Raw genomic sequence first — 14688 nt, 5'->3', positions numbered from 1 at the left:
AGTGCTGCAGTGTGAGGCAGGTTCGTGCTTCACAGGCCGAGCAGGAAGCCAGCAACAGGGAAAGACAGGGTAATACCCCCACTTTGCCTGGGTACTCTAAAGAAGAGCTGCGTCAGTTTCAGAGCACAGATCCCACACTCAGCACATTCAGACACTTCTGGGACAGGAAACAGAAACCCACCGGTAGAGAGAGAGCAGGATTATCCAAGCCAGTATTGTCCCTACTCAGGCAGTGGCACCGAGTCAGAGAGTCAGATGGCCTACTCTACCGGGTGATGAGTGATGTTCATGTGGGTGAATGTCAGCAACTCCTCTTGCCTACCTGTCTAAAAGAACCGGTTCTTAGGAGCGTGCATGACAGCATGGGGCACCAGGGTATTGAAAGGACTCAAAATCTTCTGAGACAGAGGTGTTTTTGGGTGGGAATGTTTGGTGATGTAGAACAGTGGATTAAGAAATGTCAAAGATGTGTTCTTACCAAAATGCCCCAGCCTAAGATCCATGCACCTATTAAGTCATTTTTGGCCACTCGGCCATTGGAGGTAGTTGCTGTGGATTTCACTATCTTAGAGCCTGCCTCAGATGGAAAAGAAAACGTGTTAGTTGTGACAGATGTGTTCACAAAGTTTACTCAAGCCTTTCCCACTCGTGACCAAAAAGCAGACACGACTGCTAAGATTCTTCTTCGGGAGTGGTTCATGAAATATGGCGTGCCGGAGCGGCTTCATTCAGATCAAGGTCGAAATTTTGAGAGTGAGGTTATTGCAGAGTTATGTAAGATGTACGGTGTAAAGAAAACACGCACAACTCCCCATCACCCCCAGGGAAATGCTCAATGTGAACGTTTTAACCGCACGCTCCACGACCTCTTACGTACTTTGCCTCCAGAGAAAAAACGGCGATGGCCTGAACACTTAACAGAGTTAGTCTACGCTTACAATGTGACACCTCATGCAACCACTGGCTACGCACCATACTATCTACTGTTCGGGGTCCAACCTCACCTCCCAGTGGATGCGTTGTTAGGACAGGAGCCAGTAAAGGACAAAAGACATGATTGGCTTGTAGTCCATCAGGAGCGTCTTCAGGAAGCCCATGTCAGAGCCAGGGAATATGCGGAACAGAAGGCTGCAGCCCGTTTTGAGTTTGACAAGCACAAAGTATACTGTCCTGCTGTTGATGTAGGTCAGTTTGTCTATCTCCGACACAGGCCTCAGGGCAGAAACAAAATCCAAGATGCCTGGAGTCCTGTTGTTCATAAAGTGGTAGAAATCCAGGGCACCACTCATACTGTTGAGCCTGTGGAGGGTGGTCCAGCTAAACGGGTCCATAGGGCTGATCTTAGACTTTGTGTTGCTCCTGTTTCTCCTCCCCGCAGGAGGAAAGTCACTGCTCCTCCACTAGCATCTGTCCCTACTTCTCCGGAGTTTGCTTCAGACTGTGCTGATTCTGATTTTGTAGTGGTTGAAGAAGTCACCTGTCCTAGTTTGGGTCGGGGTTTAAAGGAAGAGAGAGAGGACAGTGAAGACACAGAGTCAATGCACAGTTTTGAGACAGAGACTGTGAACTCTTCTGATGGTGAACCTGAGGTACAGAAACCTGTTCCCATTACCAGAACTCACCCTAAAAGAATCTCAGGGGTTGCTGCACCAGTTCCTGCACCTCGTAAGACTCTCAGATCAAATGCAGGAGTGCATTCGAACCCCCACCATATCCCAAGGTCAGCGTGTAATGCTGTTTCACTAACTCCTGATGTGTTGTCTCAGCTACTAACGAACATGGGTGCTGTATTCTTCCGGGAAGCAGTGAAGGAGTTTAAAACTGCTTGTTAAGTCACCGAGGACGGCGACTGTTTAGCAGGGGAGTATGTAGCCAAGTGAAAAAACTGACATTTCACGGTGGTGCCACTGGGGGCGCTGTGCCCAGTGTAGTGAAGCAATGCAGGAATCCACAGGAAGAACAAGAAGAAGAGCTTACTGGAGCATCGGCGTGTGGGTTCTTTGCTGAGAAAGAATGTCTACAGAGAAAATGGTGTTCATGTCCTGCAGTGAGAAGTTTATGGGGAACTAGCCCAGCTAGCTCGGATAAAACTACTACTGGACAACCACTACAGTTGTTTATGCACATGACTGTTACATCACACTGTTGATACACTGAAGTTTATTAGTGATCATTTATTTGTGATAAGCTAAGAAGACATTACTCCAAATTTGTTTTAACACTGCTCCTCTTTCTTTGGGGCAGTCAAGGAATAAAAGACCCCGAGATTTAGTTTTGTGTCTGGTGTTATTTTACATTTCACTAGCCTACATATATATATATATATATATATATATATATATGTACTTTAATCCAACCATACTGCTCACTGGCCCATGAGGCCTCTTTTCAACTGCACACCCACTTATCCTCACACAATATACAACCTATTTATTTGTTTATTTGACTTTGATTTCCTTGACCCAAAGAGTTTAGTATATCGCATTTTAGTCAGTCACACATTTACTAAATCATTTTTAGTTCTCTTTGACTATAGGTCAGAGGTTAATAAAAAGTGTTGCTTATTATTTATACAAAAGGTTCCACAAATAAATACCAGTATATCATAATCATCCCATCAGGCTCGTGTTAACAAACATCTTGAAAGTTCTGGTTCTAGCTTCCTTTTTAATAACAATTTTGTTAGAATGTCTCAAATAGACAAAGACAACACAGAAATACAATATCTTAATCTCACAATCTGAAGACAGACCTTTTCCATTTACAACTGGCTGTTAGATCTTCATAAATATGCTTAGTATTTAAATGTGTAGATTACTGGAATAACAAATCAACGATTATCAACACTGAAATTAATAAATACCAGAAACATCCTCTCATAATGCTGTACTATGCACCTGTTCTCTCTGATGATAAATTCATAATGCAGCAATTTTTTATACATGCACAAACTTAAACTAGAATGTGTTTTGTTTATCCTGCAATAAAACTTTATATTGAACGAAACAGCGATTTTAAAGAATGGATTGATGTATGAATAAATGAATGGATGGATGGATGGATGATCTCAATCATAGGACCTCTGTCAATTAATCATGACAATTAGATGTATTGTGGAAGTAGTGTCCCCTGCTGGTCAACTGAAGAGCTACAGGTTAATCTCTTTTAGTTCAAAATGTTGTGACTGAATCTATACCTGACTGTTTTAATCACACAATATGTTCTCTCTCAGATCCAACATAATATTTGGACTTTTTTGGAATTTGATAAAATGAGACTACAAGAACCACTTGTACATAATAACCCATGGGATCCTGATAAGAGGGTAGAGTTTAGGAATGACCAAAAGAAGGTTGACTTTGTTTGTATTGTCCATCTGTAGAAGAATATGTTTTTTTTAAATTTATTTATTTATTTTTAATATTCAGCTAAATACTCATTAAATGTCTTTGATTTATTTATTCTTGTTTGTTTAAAAATTTAGTTTATAAAGTTGCACATATGTGTAATTAACCAATGCAATTAATTCATGTATAAATGCGATTATGAATTTATGTAAACATTCAACTTGTGATAAATAGGCACATTATCACATTTATTTCCTTGCTTTATACAATTGTCAGCTACTTTGGAGAACAGACAACCAGCCAATAGGTTACACATAACTTTTCATTTAATCTAATTATTTGTGCAGTTCTTGGAATAATCACCAAAAGAGGCAGGAGGTACATTGGAGAAGCCTATTCATGACATAATAGTAGGACAAGAAATTACGCACAAACTCAACGCCACATATGCGGCAAAACGACTTACATTGCCTCGGAAACTTTTATGTATTTATACAAGACACATCCTTAATCTGCTGTATGTTGTACTTTATTCTGACTATGTTACTCACAAATGACCTCATGGCCTGTGACGTAGACTGGTCAAGACAAATCCACCATATGTGCTACAGATTTAAAAACAAACTTAAGCAAGCTGATTTCAGACAGGCTAAGTGCGCCCTCCTGTGACAAGGTTGGAGATTGCATCGTCAGACCAATCACAATTATGGAGAGTGTAGAGCAATTCACATTACAATTGAGGAATAATTCATTAAAAATATGAAGAATTAAAATCCATACTTCAGACCAAAGACAACACTGTTGCTGCAGAAAAGGCAGGAAGAAAGAAATGTAGGCAGGAAGCTGCCGACGCTGTTAATGCGTAAAAGCGTGAGATTATACAATATTACTTCGTCGGATAATAAACAGACAGATCTCTGATTCACTTTTGAAGGAGTAGTCGTGTTTCTATACATGTAGTCCTCCTTAATTAGTCACGCACACTGGGATGAAAGTGCATTGTAACACTGTAATAATGTATGAATGAATAAAAGAATGAATGAGCTGATCCGTTTGTGCATACGGAGAGTGTCTGACACAGGCTTCATCAGCTGACTGTAGATCAGTCCATCAGATGTAAATCTATATCTTTCCTGAATGATGTCGTCAGTAAATAAAAGGATTGCATTTATCCATTAATAATAATAATAGCTGTCAGATCTGCACCAACCGGGATCTTCTCACAATGGGCAGCTCATTTGCCATGAGAACTGATTGGTCAGGAGGCGGGACTTTTGTACTCGCTAAGATCTTATCCAGGACTTACTCCCGACCAGGTTAGGTGTTCAGCCTAAATTACCATTGTGATTTAGCCCGGTCACACGTTATCCAGCGTCATAATACAGGACACACCAAATAAATCCCGGAAGTTAGCGCAAACAGAGAAAACCCAGTTTTGTAGTACAGAACCGTAGGGCTGGGCAAAAAATCAAATTTGTGGATAAAAAAGATTTTTATTTAGCAATTTTGATATATATATATATATATATATATATATATATATATATATATATATATATATATATATATATATATGTTTTGTTTTTTTTCCCACCAGACCTGTGTAGACAGGTTTGCAATTTTTTTATACAGTACGTATACCGCATTCACATATATACGCAGATAGCTTGAGCTTCTATGTAGCTCTAGCTGACTGCTCAACTACATTAGGAACAAAGCTCTAACAAAAGAGAAACAGGTGTCCTCCATTTTAACAAATGACTCAACAGTTCCCCATGTAGCATGTGGATGTCTAAATACATCAGTGACATCAAGTCAATGACTCTTTAACCCGTGTTTCACAGTCGATTACATTCATACAGTTTAGTAAATCAATTTCTTAGTATTTCTTTGGAATACAAAATAGAGATTCACTTTATTCACTCTCTTTAATATTGTTTATTGTTCATAAGTTGTGCGGCCTTTTGTGTTTTGTTCTGAGAAATATTTTAAAATATATAAATAGAAAAAATAAAAACACTAGTTATTTTCTCTATAAAAAGTAATTATTCTTCTTATAACTTTTATTTTGGCTTTTAATGAAATCATTTTCAGTTAGTCATTATTGATGAAAATAACTTTAATATTCACAGGGATAACTTGAGTTCACCTTATGATAATTGCATAATACTGGAGAAGATGCGCCTGTCTTCCCTTAAATGGACATATCCAGGAATGTCATCTCTGGTGAGTGAGTGTTTGTGGAAGGTGCTATTACTTTGTTAGTAGGGATGTGAATGTAAATATTTATCTCGTTCTATTCCCAACTATGAATAAAATATGAAGCTGTTCACAAAACTACTTTGTAAATGAAGATTGCACTGCGTTATTTGTTGCAGAACACTGCAGTTTTTTGTATTTATCTGATCACATATGGAATTAAACGCGCTGACCCCCCCCCCTATGTTTTTGCGTTGGTTTGCTCCGATGTTCTGCCTGATCTGCTCTGGTATAAGGAAGTGAAGGGCGGTGGTTGAGAAAAAGAGCAGTACCGGAGCAGCTGTCGTGTTTCTTGTCGTTGTCAGGTAAAACGGCTTTATCTTTGTCTGCTTTATTGAAGGCGGTTTGTAATGTTTATTTCATAATCTTAAAACTGTTTTTGAACTTGTTTTTAGTGAATAGTCCGCTGACAGAGCGTTTATTTAGCTCCATTTTAGCCAATCCTTACACGGCTAATCGTTAGCAGAGCGGCTAACGAAATGACAATGCTACAATAACAGCCTGACTGCGAGTAAAAAAGCCACCATTTAAAGACGAAGTTAGTTTGTACCTGTAGATGATTGAGAATACATCAGAAGATATCGTGTTATGTTACTGTTGCTGCCTTGGTTGGATTAATGGGGATGTGGCACAAAACTAGGCCTCAAACCACTGAAACAACGCAGCCTCCATCAGTGCGTTACAGTGGTACGGAATAATGTGTTTATTGAAATACTGTGGTGTAAATAACAGATTTAAAATAAACTCCATGATGGCTGAAGGCGGAAAATACCTATTTAGTGTTTTTCTATGCGCAGTTATTTAAATGTTTACGTCTGAATCCAGAAAATAATAAGTACTTCCATATTTACCACTTGAGTTTAAAGAATCGTTAACATCACTTGACAATGGAGTAGTCTGCGAAGAAAATACGTTACAAATAAAAATTATAATTTGAAATAGATATATTAGCATTGCACTGAAAGGTAATCTATTTACTTGTTGACAGAGAAAATGGGGCTGATGTATTTTTAATGAACGCATTATTTAGCAGCCACCTGTACTGATCAATAATAGCACACCTAAAAAGTTGGATATCAATGTTTTAGTATTGTGTTCGTTTTGATTTTACAGTCTTACTGCAGTATTAACAATGATGTGTAAAATGTTTGAAACAAACTAGCTTCATATACTTTTAAGTGCAACAAAAACCCAAAAAATAAATTAATTTGCTTTCAGGCATAAATTTCATTTAAAAAAATAAAATAAAAATTGAAGTTGCGTTGTAATTTCCATCATCACAAACGCCCGCTATTCTTGCTTCATGATCCAGATTTTAAACAGGACATCTCCCTGGATAATGCCTTGTTAGAATCTGTGGAATGTCCTAAACTGGTTCAGTTTATTACAAAGAGTATGGAAAGTGAAACATGCAGGCCTTATGGCACAGGTCACAACAACTGCATTCAACGCATTACCTGATATGGGCATCTGTCCTCACACCACTAAGTTTCCTGCCCTTAGTGAGATGATAAGCCCAAAGGGATGAGGAACATTTCCATTTATAGCTCAGCGAGGGACCCCACACTGGGAGTTTACCAGCAGATTCAGATCGCATGGCCACATTGTTGTGGACAGTGCGTGATCTTATTTTAGACAGCCCTGTGATCTGATATGTTTGATTAAGGCTCATGTGGCTTTTGGCGACTTCGGTCCCTCTTGTACTTTAAAGAATTGTCTTTTTCCAACTTACATTAATGTAAATATTGATGCGTGTGTAAATATTCACAAATTGTTGTTCCGATAAAGTCTCAGTCAACATTTAACACATTTGTAATCTAAACTCAGACTTCAACTCTGCTAATATAAATATTTAATTCCTGAACTGATATGTTACCTATATTTATGAGCTGGACTGAACTTGAATGTTTTTTTTTTTCCCCCTTCTTCACAGAACTCAAAACCGTCACAATGTCGAGCAAAAAGGCAAAGGGAAAGACCACAAAGAAGCGCCCTCAGCGCGCCACCTCCAATGTCTTCGCCATGTTCGACCAGTCCCAGATTCAGGAGTTCAAGGAGGCCTTCAACATGATAGACCAGAACCGAGACGGGTTTGTGGACAAAGAGGACCTGCACGACATGCTTGCATCACTGGGTGAGTGTGGGTTGGAAAAGGCAACATTTGTGGAACAAAGAAATGTTCAGCTTTGTTTGTGTTTGTGTGGGTGTGTCCGCTTTGATCAAACAAGTTTTACAATGAGACGTGCAGGTAAAAGAGCTGTTATAATCGGATGTTAAAACATTTGAGGTCGAAGTGGAGTTTGTAGCAATAAACAAATTGGACAACCGTAATCGTATATAAATATTGAGTATTTTTTCCTACAGATTATTCATGCTTTTTCACCCTATTGGGATCTTGACTAAATTTGAAATAGTTCCCAGTAAGGCTGTGCAATTAATTCGAAATTTGATTACGATTTACACTCAACGATTACAAAATAACGTAATTGTGAAAAAAAGATTATTTAAAAAATAATGTTTTATTTATATATATATATATATATATATATATATATACATTTTTTTTCAATTTATGATTTACATGTTTTATATGCTAAATAAAACAAGGTTCCACAATCCTGGATATCTACAATGAATAAAGCTTGGCACACATGAGGGAAAAAAAAATATTATTAATACTAACTGTGTTGTTTAATGCACGCGCATGCAAGCTCCTCCGTCCCACAGCAACTTTTTAGTTGACGAATAGTTGTGATTTCAGTTCTGACTAAAATAATTATAATTATAATATTTTTTTCTGTAATGAGCAGACCTAGTTCCCAGAGATTTGTCTGAGGGTGTTTTAAACAGAGTTCTGAGCTCAGTTTAACAGCTTTCTCTTGTATGACAGCACAAAGCCTGATTAATGGACAGTGTCGTCTAATGTTTATAAATACATCGGGCCTGTGTTTCCTCAGGAAAAAATCCAACTGACGAGTACCTGGAGGCCATGATGAATGAAGCTCCAGGCCCCATAAACTTCACCATGTTCCTCACCATGTTTGGAGAGAAGCTCAATGGCACAGACCCAGAGGATGTGATTAGAAATGCCTTTGCCTGCTTTGACGAGGAGGGAACAGGTACAACATGGCATCTGTTTTTTTTTTTTTTTTTTTTTATCGTGCAAACAGTAAATGATGTGTTGGACTCATGGAGATTATGTATTTGCGTAACATATAATAAATAGATATGTGCTTTAATGAATACCACTCCTTGCTTTTTAAATGGTTTTCCAAAGATGGTGATGCTCTTCTGGAGGCTAATTTTCTTTATCTGATCTCTGACAGGTTTCATCCAGGAAGATTACCTCAGAGAGCTGCTCACAACAATGGGCGACAGGTTTACAGATGAGGAGGTGGACGAGCTGTTCAGGGAGGCCCCCATTGACAAGAAGAGTAACTTCAACTACGTGGAGTTCACACGCATCCTAAAGCACGGTGCCAAGGACAAGGACGATTAAAGCAGTGTTTCCAACCAAGCCCCTCCCACTTCTTTCCTGTCAGCTCCATTGCTGTGCTGCATTTCCCCCCCATTTGAAACAAAACCAAAGCAATAACTATCCACTCTGCTGTGAACCTCCGGTGCTGCTACATTTACAGAGAAGAAGAAGAAAACTTAAAGATGTTCATGTTTCTGTGTATCATTGTAAAATGGCAGCACTTTGGAAGCTCCTAAAGGGATAAGTCTTTGCAAATCATGCAATTGGGGTTAGCTGACTTTTTACATTTTATAATATAAACTTTTTAAATAAAGCCCTCTATCAAGGTATATTTTGCTGTTTCCCTTCCATAAATGACAACTGAAAAGACTACAGCATGTTGTCCTTATTTCTGTGCACAGCAGGTTTACCTCAAGAGTTAGTCAAGTCTTAACACGTCATTCATTCATTCCACATGTGCAGACGTGGTCCAGCTGAGAGCCATCCCCCTCCTATGGGTGCAAAGTCCTCAGATTAAATCAGGCAAATCAAACTGCATACCTGTGACACCAGTATGTGTAATACAAGCCCACAGGAAGTCTAGTTATAAAGTTAGCAACAAAAGATTGTGTCTGAATCCGATAAAGAGCAGTAAACTGTTTCACATTGATGCATCAAATAGTCTTGTGTTTTTAAAACTGGAAATAAGTTTTATTCTAAAGCAGGTGTGGAATAGTGAACATGTATGTTGCTGGTATCCAGTATGGCCCATGGGTAGATTTTGCTGAAATTGAAAATTACAGTAAAACACAAATACTGCATCTTTTCAGTTCCATGTGGCCTTAAATTATTTATATCTTAGATTTCAAATGACTTCTAGTTTTTCTACATTTTAGGATATTAAACTTACTTTGAATAAAAATAAACTATGTAATCTGGTTTATTTGAAATCAAGCTGTGGCCTCTGAACTGAATTTAATTTAACATTCCTTTTGTCAAAGGTATCCATTAGAATTTATATTGATGTCTTAAAAACTGCTGACAGTTGCATACAAAGGAGGCCAGTGGTCCATACATAAATGTACTGGCAAGAGGAAACTTGTGTAAATATATAAAAAGTGCATACTCAAAATAAAGGTTAATGGCCCAGTTTTGGGTTAAGTAAACACTAACGCCATTTAAAACAAAATGAATGAAGCATAGGGTTGGAATGTTGACTCAGGTTGTTTTATTGCAAGTGCTTTATGACATTTCAGGATTAACAGTCTCAATCAGAATGCGTTATATATGTGTGTATATAAATATCTAATGTAATATATTACATTAGATAATATTTGATTTTCCTAAAATTAACTTGAGGGTAAATAATTCCTTTCATCACCATTGCACCAAAGATGAACGTAAAAAAAACAAAAAACTGTTACATAGCCTACTGATTCAAGATATCCGACTATCATGAACGCACCACGTTTGTGTTACGTTGTTACGTGAGGTGTTTTCTTCTTCGCTGGTGGTATTTTCATAACCTAATGCTGTCCGGAGGTAAATATCCTTTTTGTTGCCGTTTCTTTTCATATCGTTTTACAATAATTTCAGCAAAATGTTCGTATGTTGTGTAAACTTACATCAGCAATATGAATATCGTAATAGTAGCCTGAGAAGTAGCTTTAAAATGAGCTTAAGAAGAGATGCTAATGTTAGCCTCATTCAAGGTTGGTTAGTTAACAGTATCGTAACGGAGGGTGTACTAAGAAATGTTGCTTTCCTGTGGTGGACAACTGGTTTAACCAAACACTGACGACTTACATGTTTGACATTCATTGTTTTTGTTTCTCTTTTGGACCAGTTTGGGGGACATGGCTCTGAAGCTGATCCACAGACTTCCTGTCCTCCAGCACTTCAGGATCCAGAGTCTCAGTACTGGATGGTTCAGTCCCACTAAGCTCCTTAACAATGCTGGTTCGTCCATGTGTGTAGCCTGCATATGCACATCAGCCAGGCGGTGCCTGCACAAACAGGGCTGCCTGAGGCAGCAGCCTAGCTCTGGGACTACCAGGAGTCTGAGCACCATCGTCAGAGAGCCGGTGTTCATGGCTAACAGTTCTGTGAGCCTGCACATGGATTCTGTCCCTCGGTTCACACTGACACAACTACACCAACCCACAGCTGTAGAGGAGCAAGGCTTCCTGAAACATCTGGAGACGTGCTCATCCTCCCGTAAGGTCTTCAGACTCCTGTCCTCTGTGGAGATGTTGTCTGACATCATGGCTGCTGCAACACTGCACCGTATAGCGGACCTGGAGAGCAAAGGAAATGCCCTGAAAGACCCCACAGTGTTAGAGAAGGATACCATCAGAGCCCTCTGCTTCCAGCTGGAGCAGAACTCCACACGGTTGACGAATGCTGGTTTGGTGTCCTCTCTGCTGGCCTGCACGCGTCTGTTCTTGGACCCCTGGAGCACGCTGATGGTCCAGCTTCTGACTGAGAGCCAGACCAGGCTTGATTGTGAAAAGATGACCGTTGAACAGCTGTGTGTCCTTGGCCAGGCCATGCTGGCCATTGAGGGGCCTGGTAGTAAGATACTGAAGAAGGTATTGGAGCAGATTCAGCAGCAAGAGCCTTCTCTTTGGAGCCTCGGGGAACTTGTTTCAGTTTATGGGCTCTTACAGGGAATTGTGGGTGAGGAGGGAAAATACAGAGATCTGCTGAATGCCATGCACACCCACGCTTTGAGTGTCACCTCATGCATGGATCCTGCTGCTGTCACTGGGTTACTCAGGGCACTCGTAACCTTGAATCAAACACAAGCCATTCCTCTTATGATTGGTTTATGTAAGCAGGCTGTGCGACACGTGCCTTACTTCACTGATGAGGAGCTCACCCACGTACTCAGGGCATTGATGCACTTTGGTCACAGTGATCACTACTTTGTGCAAGCTCTGGAGCAACATAGTCCCTCAGTAGCATTTACATCCCACCCAGAAACTATTTCCACGGTTATGCAGTTTTTCAGCCGCAGGAACATCCTGTCAACGACCGTCTTTGACGCCATGGCTGAGAGTTTTGTGTACAGGGCAGACGATTACACCACCAGCCAGGTAGCCACACAGATCACGGCTTTCGCAAAGCTGGGCTACCTCCCACCCAACGCAGGTCAGGTGTTCAGAAAGGTGGAAACCATCCTGCGGACGCGCTTTTCACACTTCCAGCCACAAACGCTGCTCAACCTGCTCCACGCCTGCATCCTGGTGGGGAGATTTCCTGTCAACTTTGTTCCCAAAGTTTTCAGCAATTTATTCCTGCAGCAGTTGCAAGGTGAAACACATCACACACACACAGTGTATATGTGCAAGCAGCCTGAGGCAGACTGTGCTAATAATGCTTTATGTTTTGCTGCAGAACCCGAGACTGCGATCAACCGTGGCGTTCTGGCACAGCTGACTCAGCTCTGTATGACCCTGAAGTTAGAATGTCCTTTTTATGAGGTTTGTCTGTACACAGGAAATGAAACATGTCGCTAAAACAAGCACAAAATTGTTTTTTAAATCAATTTTTTAGTCATTTACATCAAGTACATTTGTCATATTTTCCAAAATTTAAAAAAACTCTTCAAATACTAAAGGAGAAGATGGATGTTTTTATAAGCCATAATAGAGACCTGCAGTGTTCATTTTGCTGACCAATAATTATAGTTTTTGTCGCCTAAATGTAATACTTTGGTCGACTTGATTTATCTCGAAACTAAAAATATAAAATGGATAAATGTGTTGAGCTAAAACTCAAAATGTGATGTTAAGCTTAACATACACACCATCAGAATCAGAATTCCTTTATTAATCGCAGGGGGAAATTGCTTACGTTACAGCCACTTAAGAAAAATAAAAGAATAAAACGTTTAACAAAGATGAAAGAAAGAATAAACATTATATTAGTGTATAATTAAGTAAAAGTAAAAAATAGGATCAGAGAGCGTTTCTATATCAGCAGCTTTGTTGATGACTGGAACATGATTTCTCAATTGTATTTAATCTTGATACATCAGTACATGCAATACTATGTACTAATGGATACATTTTTTAGCACTAAGATAAGCACACCCAATAGAAGAGAGAAACTCAAACGATTGGAGGTTTTTGTCATTTAGTGACAATAATATTAATATGGGAAATCTGTCTTTTAATGGACTAGTTCAGTGATATTGCATTAATTTTACTTCAGGGGCCACATATGGCCATGATGTGTGCTGGAGCAGAACATTTTTATTTTTTTTGGGGGTAAAATATTCATTTCAAAAGCTTTGTACATTAGTTTAGATTTACATGATTAAAAATTTACTATATTGGTGTAAAAACGTGAAGTCACAATTAGTTACTCTGGAATATTGTACCTCAGAAGTCCTAGAATTTTCTAGACTCTTGTTTTTCCCCAAAAATTTGTAATGTAAGGACTTACTTAAGAGAATTTAAAAAAAAAAAAAAAAAAAAAGCTCTCAAACAATTTGTAATAAAAAAATGATGACACATATGATGTAACTTTAAGCAGAGAGAAATAAGTTCCTCTACATATTGGGGAGTAACATTTTTTTGACAAGTTTGGAACAAAAATAAATGGTGGTTTACCGTACATGTTTTTGTGGTAATTTTAAAAATGTATAAAAAAACAAAAACAAAAACTTCCAAGGGCCAAAATGTGGCTCTCAAGGGTTAAGATCGACTCCCCTAGTCTAGTTCATTAAATGTGTCTTTTCTTTCCACCAGGGTCCCAGACTACCTTCTAAATACCGCGTGAAGTCCTTCCTCCTCAGTAGCAGCTCTCTGGAGTCCCCGGTGGATCCACATCTGTACAACATGGTAAAAAATATACTGGTGAATCTGCTTGGGGATCGCATGTACTTTGGATCCAAAGTCCTGACCCCGTACTGCTACACACTTGGTAATCATACTCACCATATTGTTTCTCTGCGTAGCTTTTCGCTAGAAGTCTGATGTTTAACTCATCACTTTGTAGATGTGGAGATAAAACTGGATGAAAAAGGATACGTGCTTCCTGCTAGTCACACTAATGATGTGTACAAAAGGTAGAAAACTGCAGCTCACAGTTTGGTTTTAGATGTTTTGATCCCGAAGCTGTGTTTGAAGCCTGTTGTTGTGTTGCAGGATTGCTGTTTGCATAGATGGACAGAAGAGGTTCACTACCAACACAAGGCAGCTACTGGGGAAAGAAGCCATCAAGCACAGACACCTGCGGCTCCTGGGATACGAAGTGGTTCAGGTTGGACTTGCATTCATACTCTGCATAAATATGTTTCTGTGCATCAACACAATAACTGTATTATATTTTATTTTTTTTCTCTCCCTAGATTCCTTTCTATGAATTTGAAGCAATACAAACCCAAACCAGTGCAGTGGAGTATCTGCATCAAAAAGTCTTCCCTCACATTTACAGGCTGAGCTGGTGATGATCTTTAAACAGTGTGCGTGTGTAAAACAATTTGCCAAATTAGAGTTCTATAATATTTAACTTGACAAATAAAATAACTTTTGTAAAAACTCCAAAATGTGCTTTTATTTTTTAGACAAGGTTTTTGTCTATTTAATTATCTGGATCAAAGCTGGATCGGCACAG

The 14688-nt window shown here is 39.0% G+C and overlaps 2 protein-coding genes across 2 annotated transcripts; both read left to right on the top strand.

The window, feature by feature from the left end:
- Nucleotides 1-5817: 5817 nt before the first annotated feature.
- Nucleotides 5818-9456, top strand: myl12.1 (myosin, light chain 12, genome duplicate 1). The gene is made up of 4 exons (XM_028434150.1): nucleotides 5818-5911; nucleotides 7540-7740; nucleotides 8564-8725; nucleotides 8933-9456. The coding sequence occupies exons 2-4, from the start codon at nucleotides 7557-7559 to the stop codon at nucleotides 9103-9105; spliced, it is 519 nt and encodes a 172-aa protein (XP_028289951.1). The 5' UTR covers nucleotides 5818-5911; nucleotides 7540-7556; the 3' UTR covers nucleotides 9106-9456.
- A 1062-nt stretch (nucleotides 9457-10518) lies between these two features.
- Nucleotides 10519-14588, top strand: fastkd3 (FAST kinase domains 3). The gene is made up of 7 exons (XM_028434149.1): nucleotides 10519-10605; nucleotides 10910-12378; nucleotides 12463-12548; nucleotides 13821-13995; nucleotides 14071-14140; nucleotides 14220-14334; nucleotides 14423-14588. The coding sequence occupies exons 2-7, from the start codon at nucleotides 10920-10922 to the stop codon at nucleotides 14519-14521; spliced, it is 2004 nt and encodes a 667-aa protein (XP_028289950.1). The 5' UTR covers nucleotides 10519-10605; nucleotides 10910-10919; the 3' UTR covers nucleotides 14522-14588.
- Nucleotides 14589-14688: the final 100 nt, after the last annotated feature.

This window comes from Gouania willdenowi, chromosome 20 (genome assembly GCF_900634775.1).
Source record: "Gouania willdenowi chromosome 20, fGouWil2.1, whole genome shotgun sequence".
In the NCBI taxonomy this organism is placed as follows: Eukaryota; Metazoa; Chordata; class Actinopteri; order Blenniiformes; family Gobiesocidae; genus Gouania; species Gouania willdenowi.
The sequence above is the reverse complement of the archived record's forward strand: the minus strand, read 5'-3'. Positions and strand labels throughout refer to the sequence as shown.

Coding starts and splice junctions, on each gene's coding strand:
- myl12.1 (XM_028434150.1), top strand. CDS start 7,557: ATGTCGAGCAAAAAGGCAAAGGGAAAGACCACAAAGAAGCGCCCTCAG. Junction 7,741..8,563: donor CGACATGCTTGCATCACTGG/GTGAGTGTGGGT, acceptor GTGTTTCCTCAG/GAAAAAATCCAACTGACGAG. Junction 8,726..8,932: donor CTTTGACGAGGAGGGAACAG/GTACAACATGGC, acceptor GATCTCTGACAG/GTTTCATCCAGGAAGATTAC.
- fastkd3 (XM_028434149.1), top strand. CDS start 10,920: ATGGCTCTGAAGCTGATCCACAGACTTCCTGTCCTCCAGCACTTCAGG. Junction 12,379..12,462: donor ATTCCTGCAGCAGTTGCAAG/GTGAAACACATC, acceptor GTTTTGCTGCAG/AACCCGAGACTGCGATCAAC. Junction 13,996..14,070: donor CCCGTACTGCTACACACTTG/GTAATCATACTC, acceptor ATCACTTTGTAG/ATGTGGAGATAAAACTGGAT.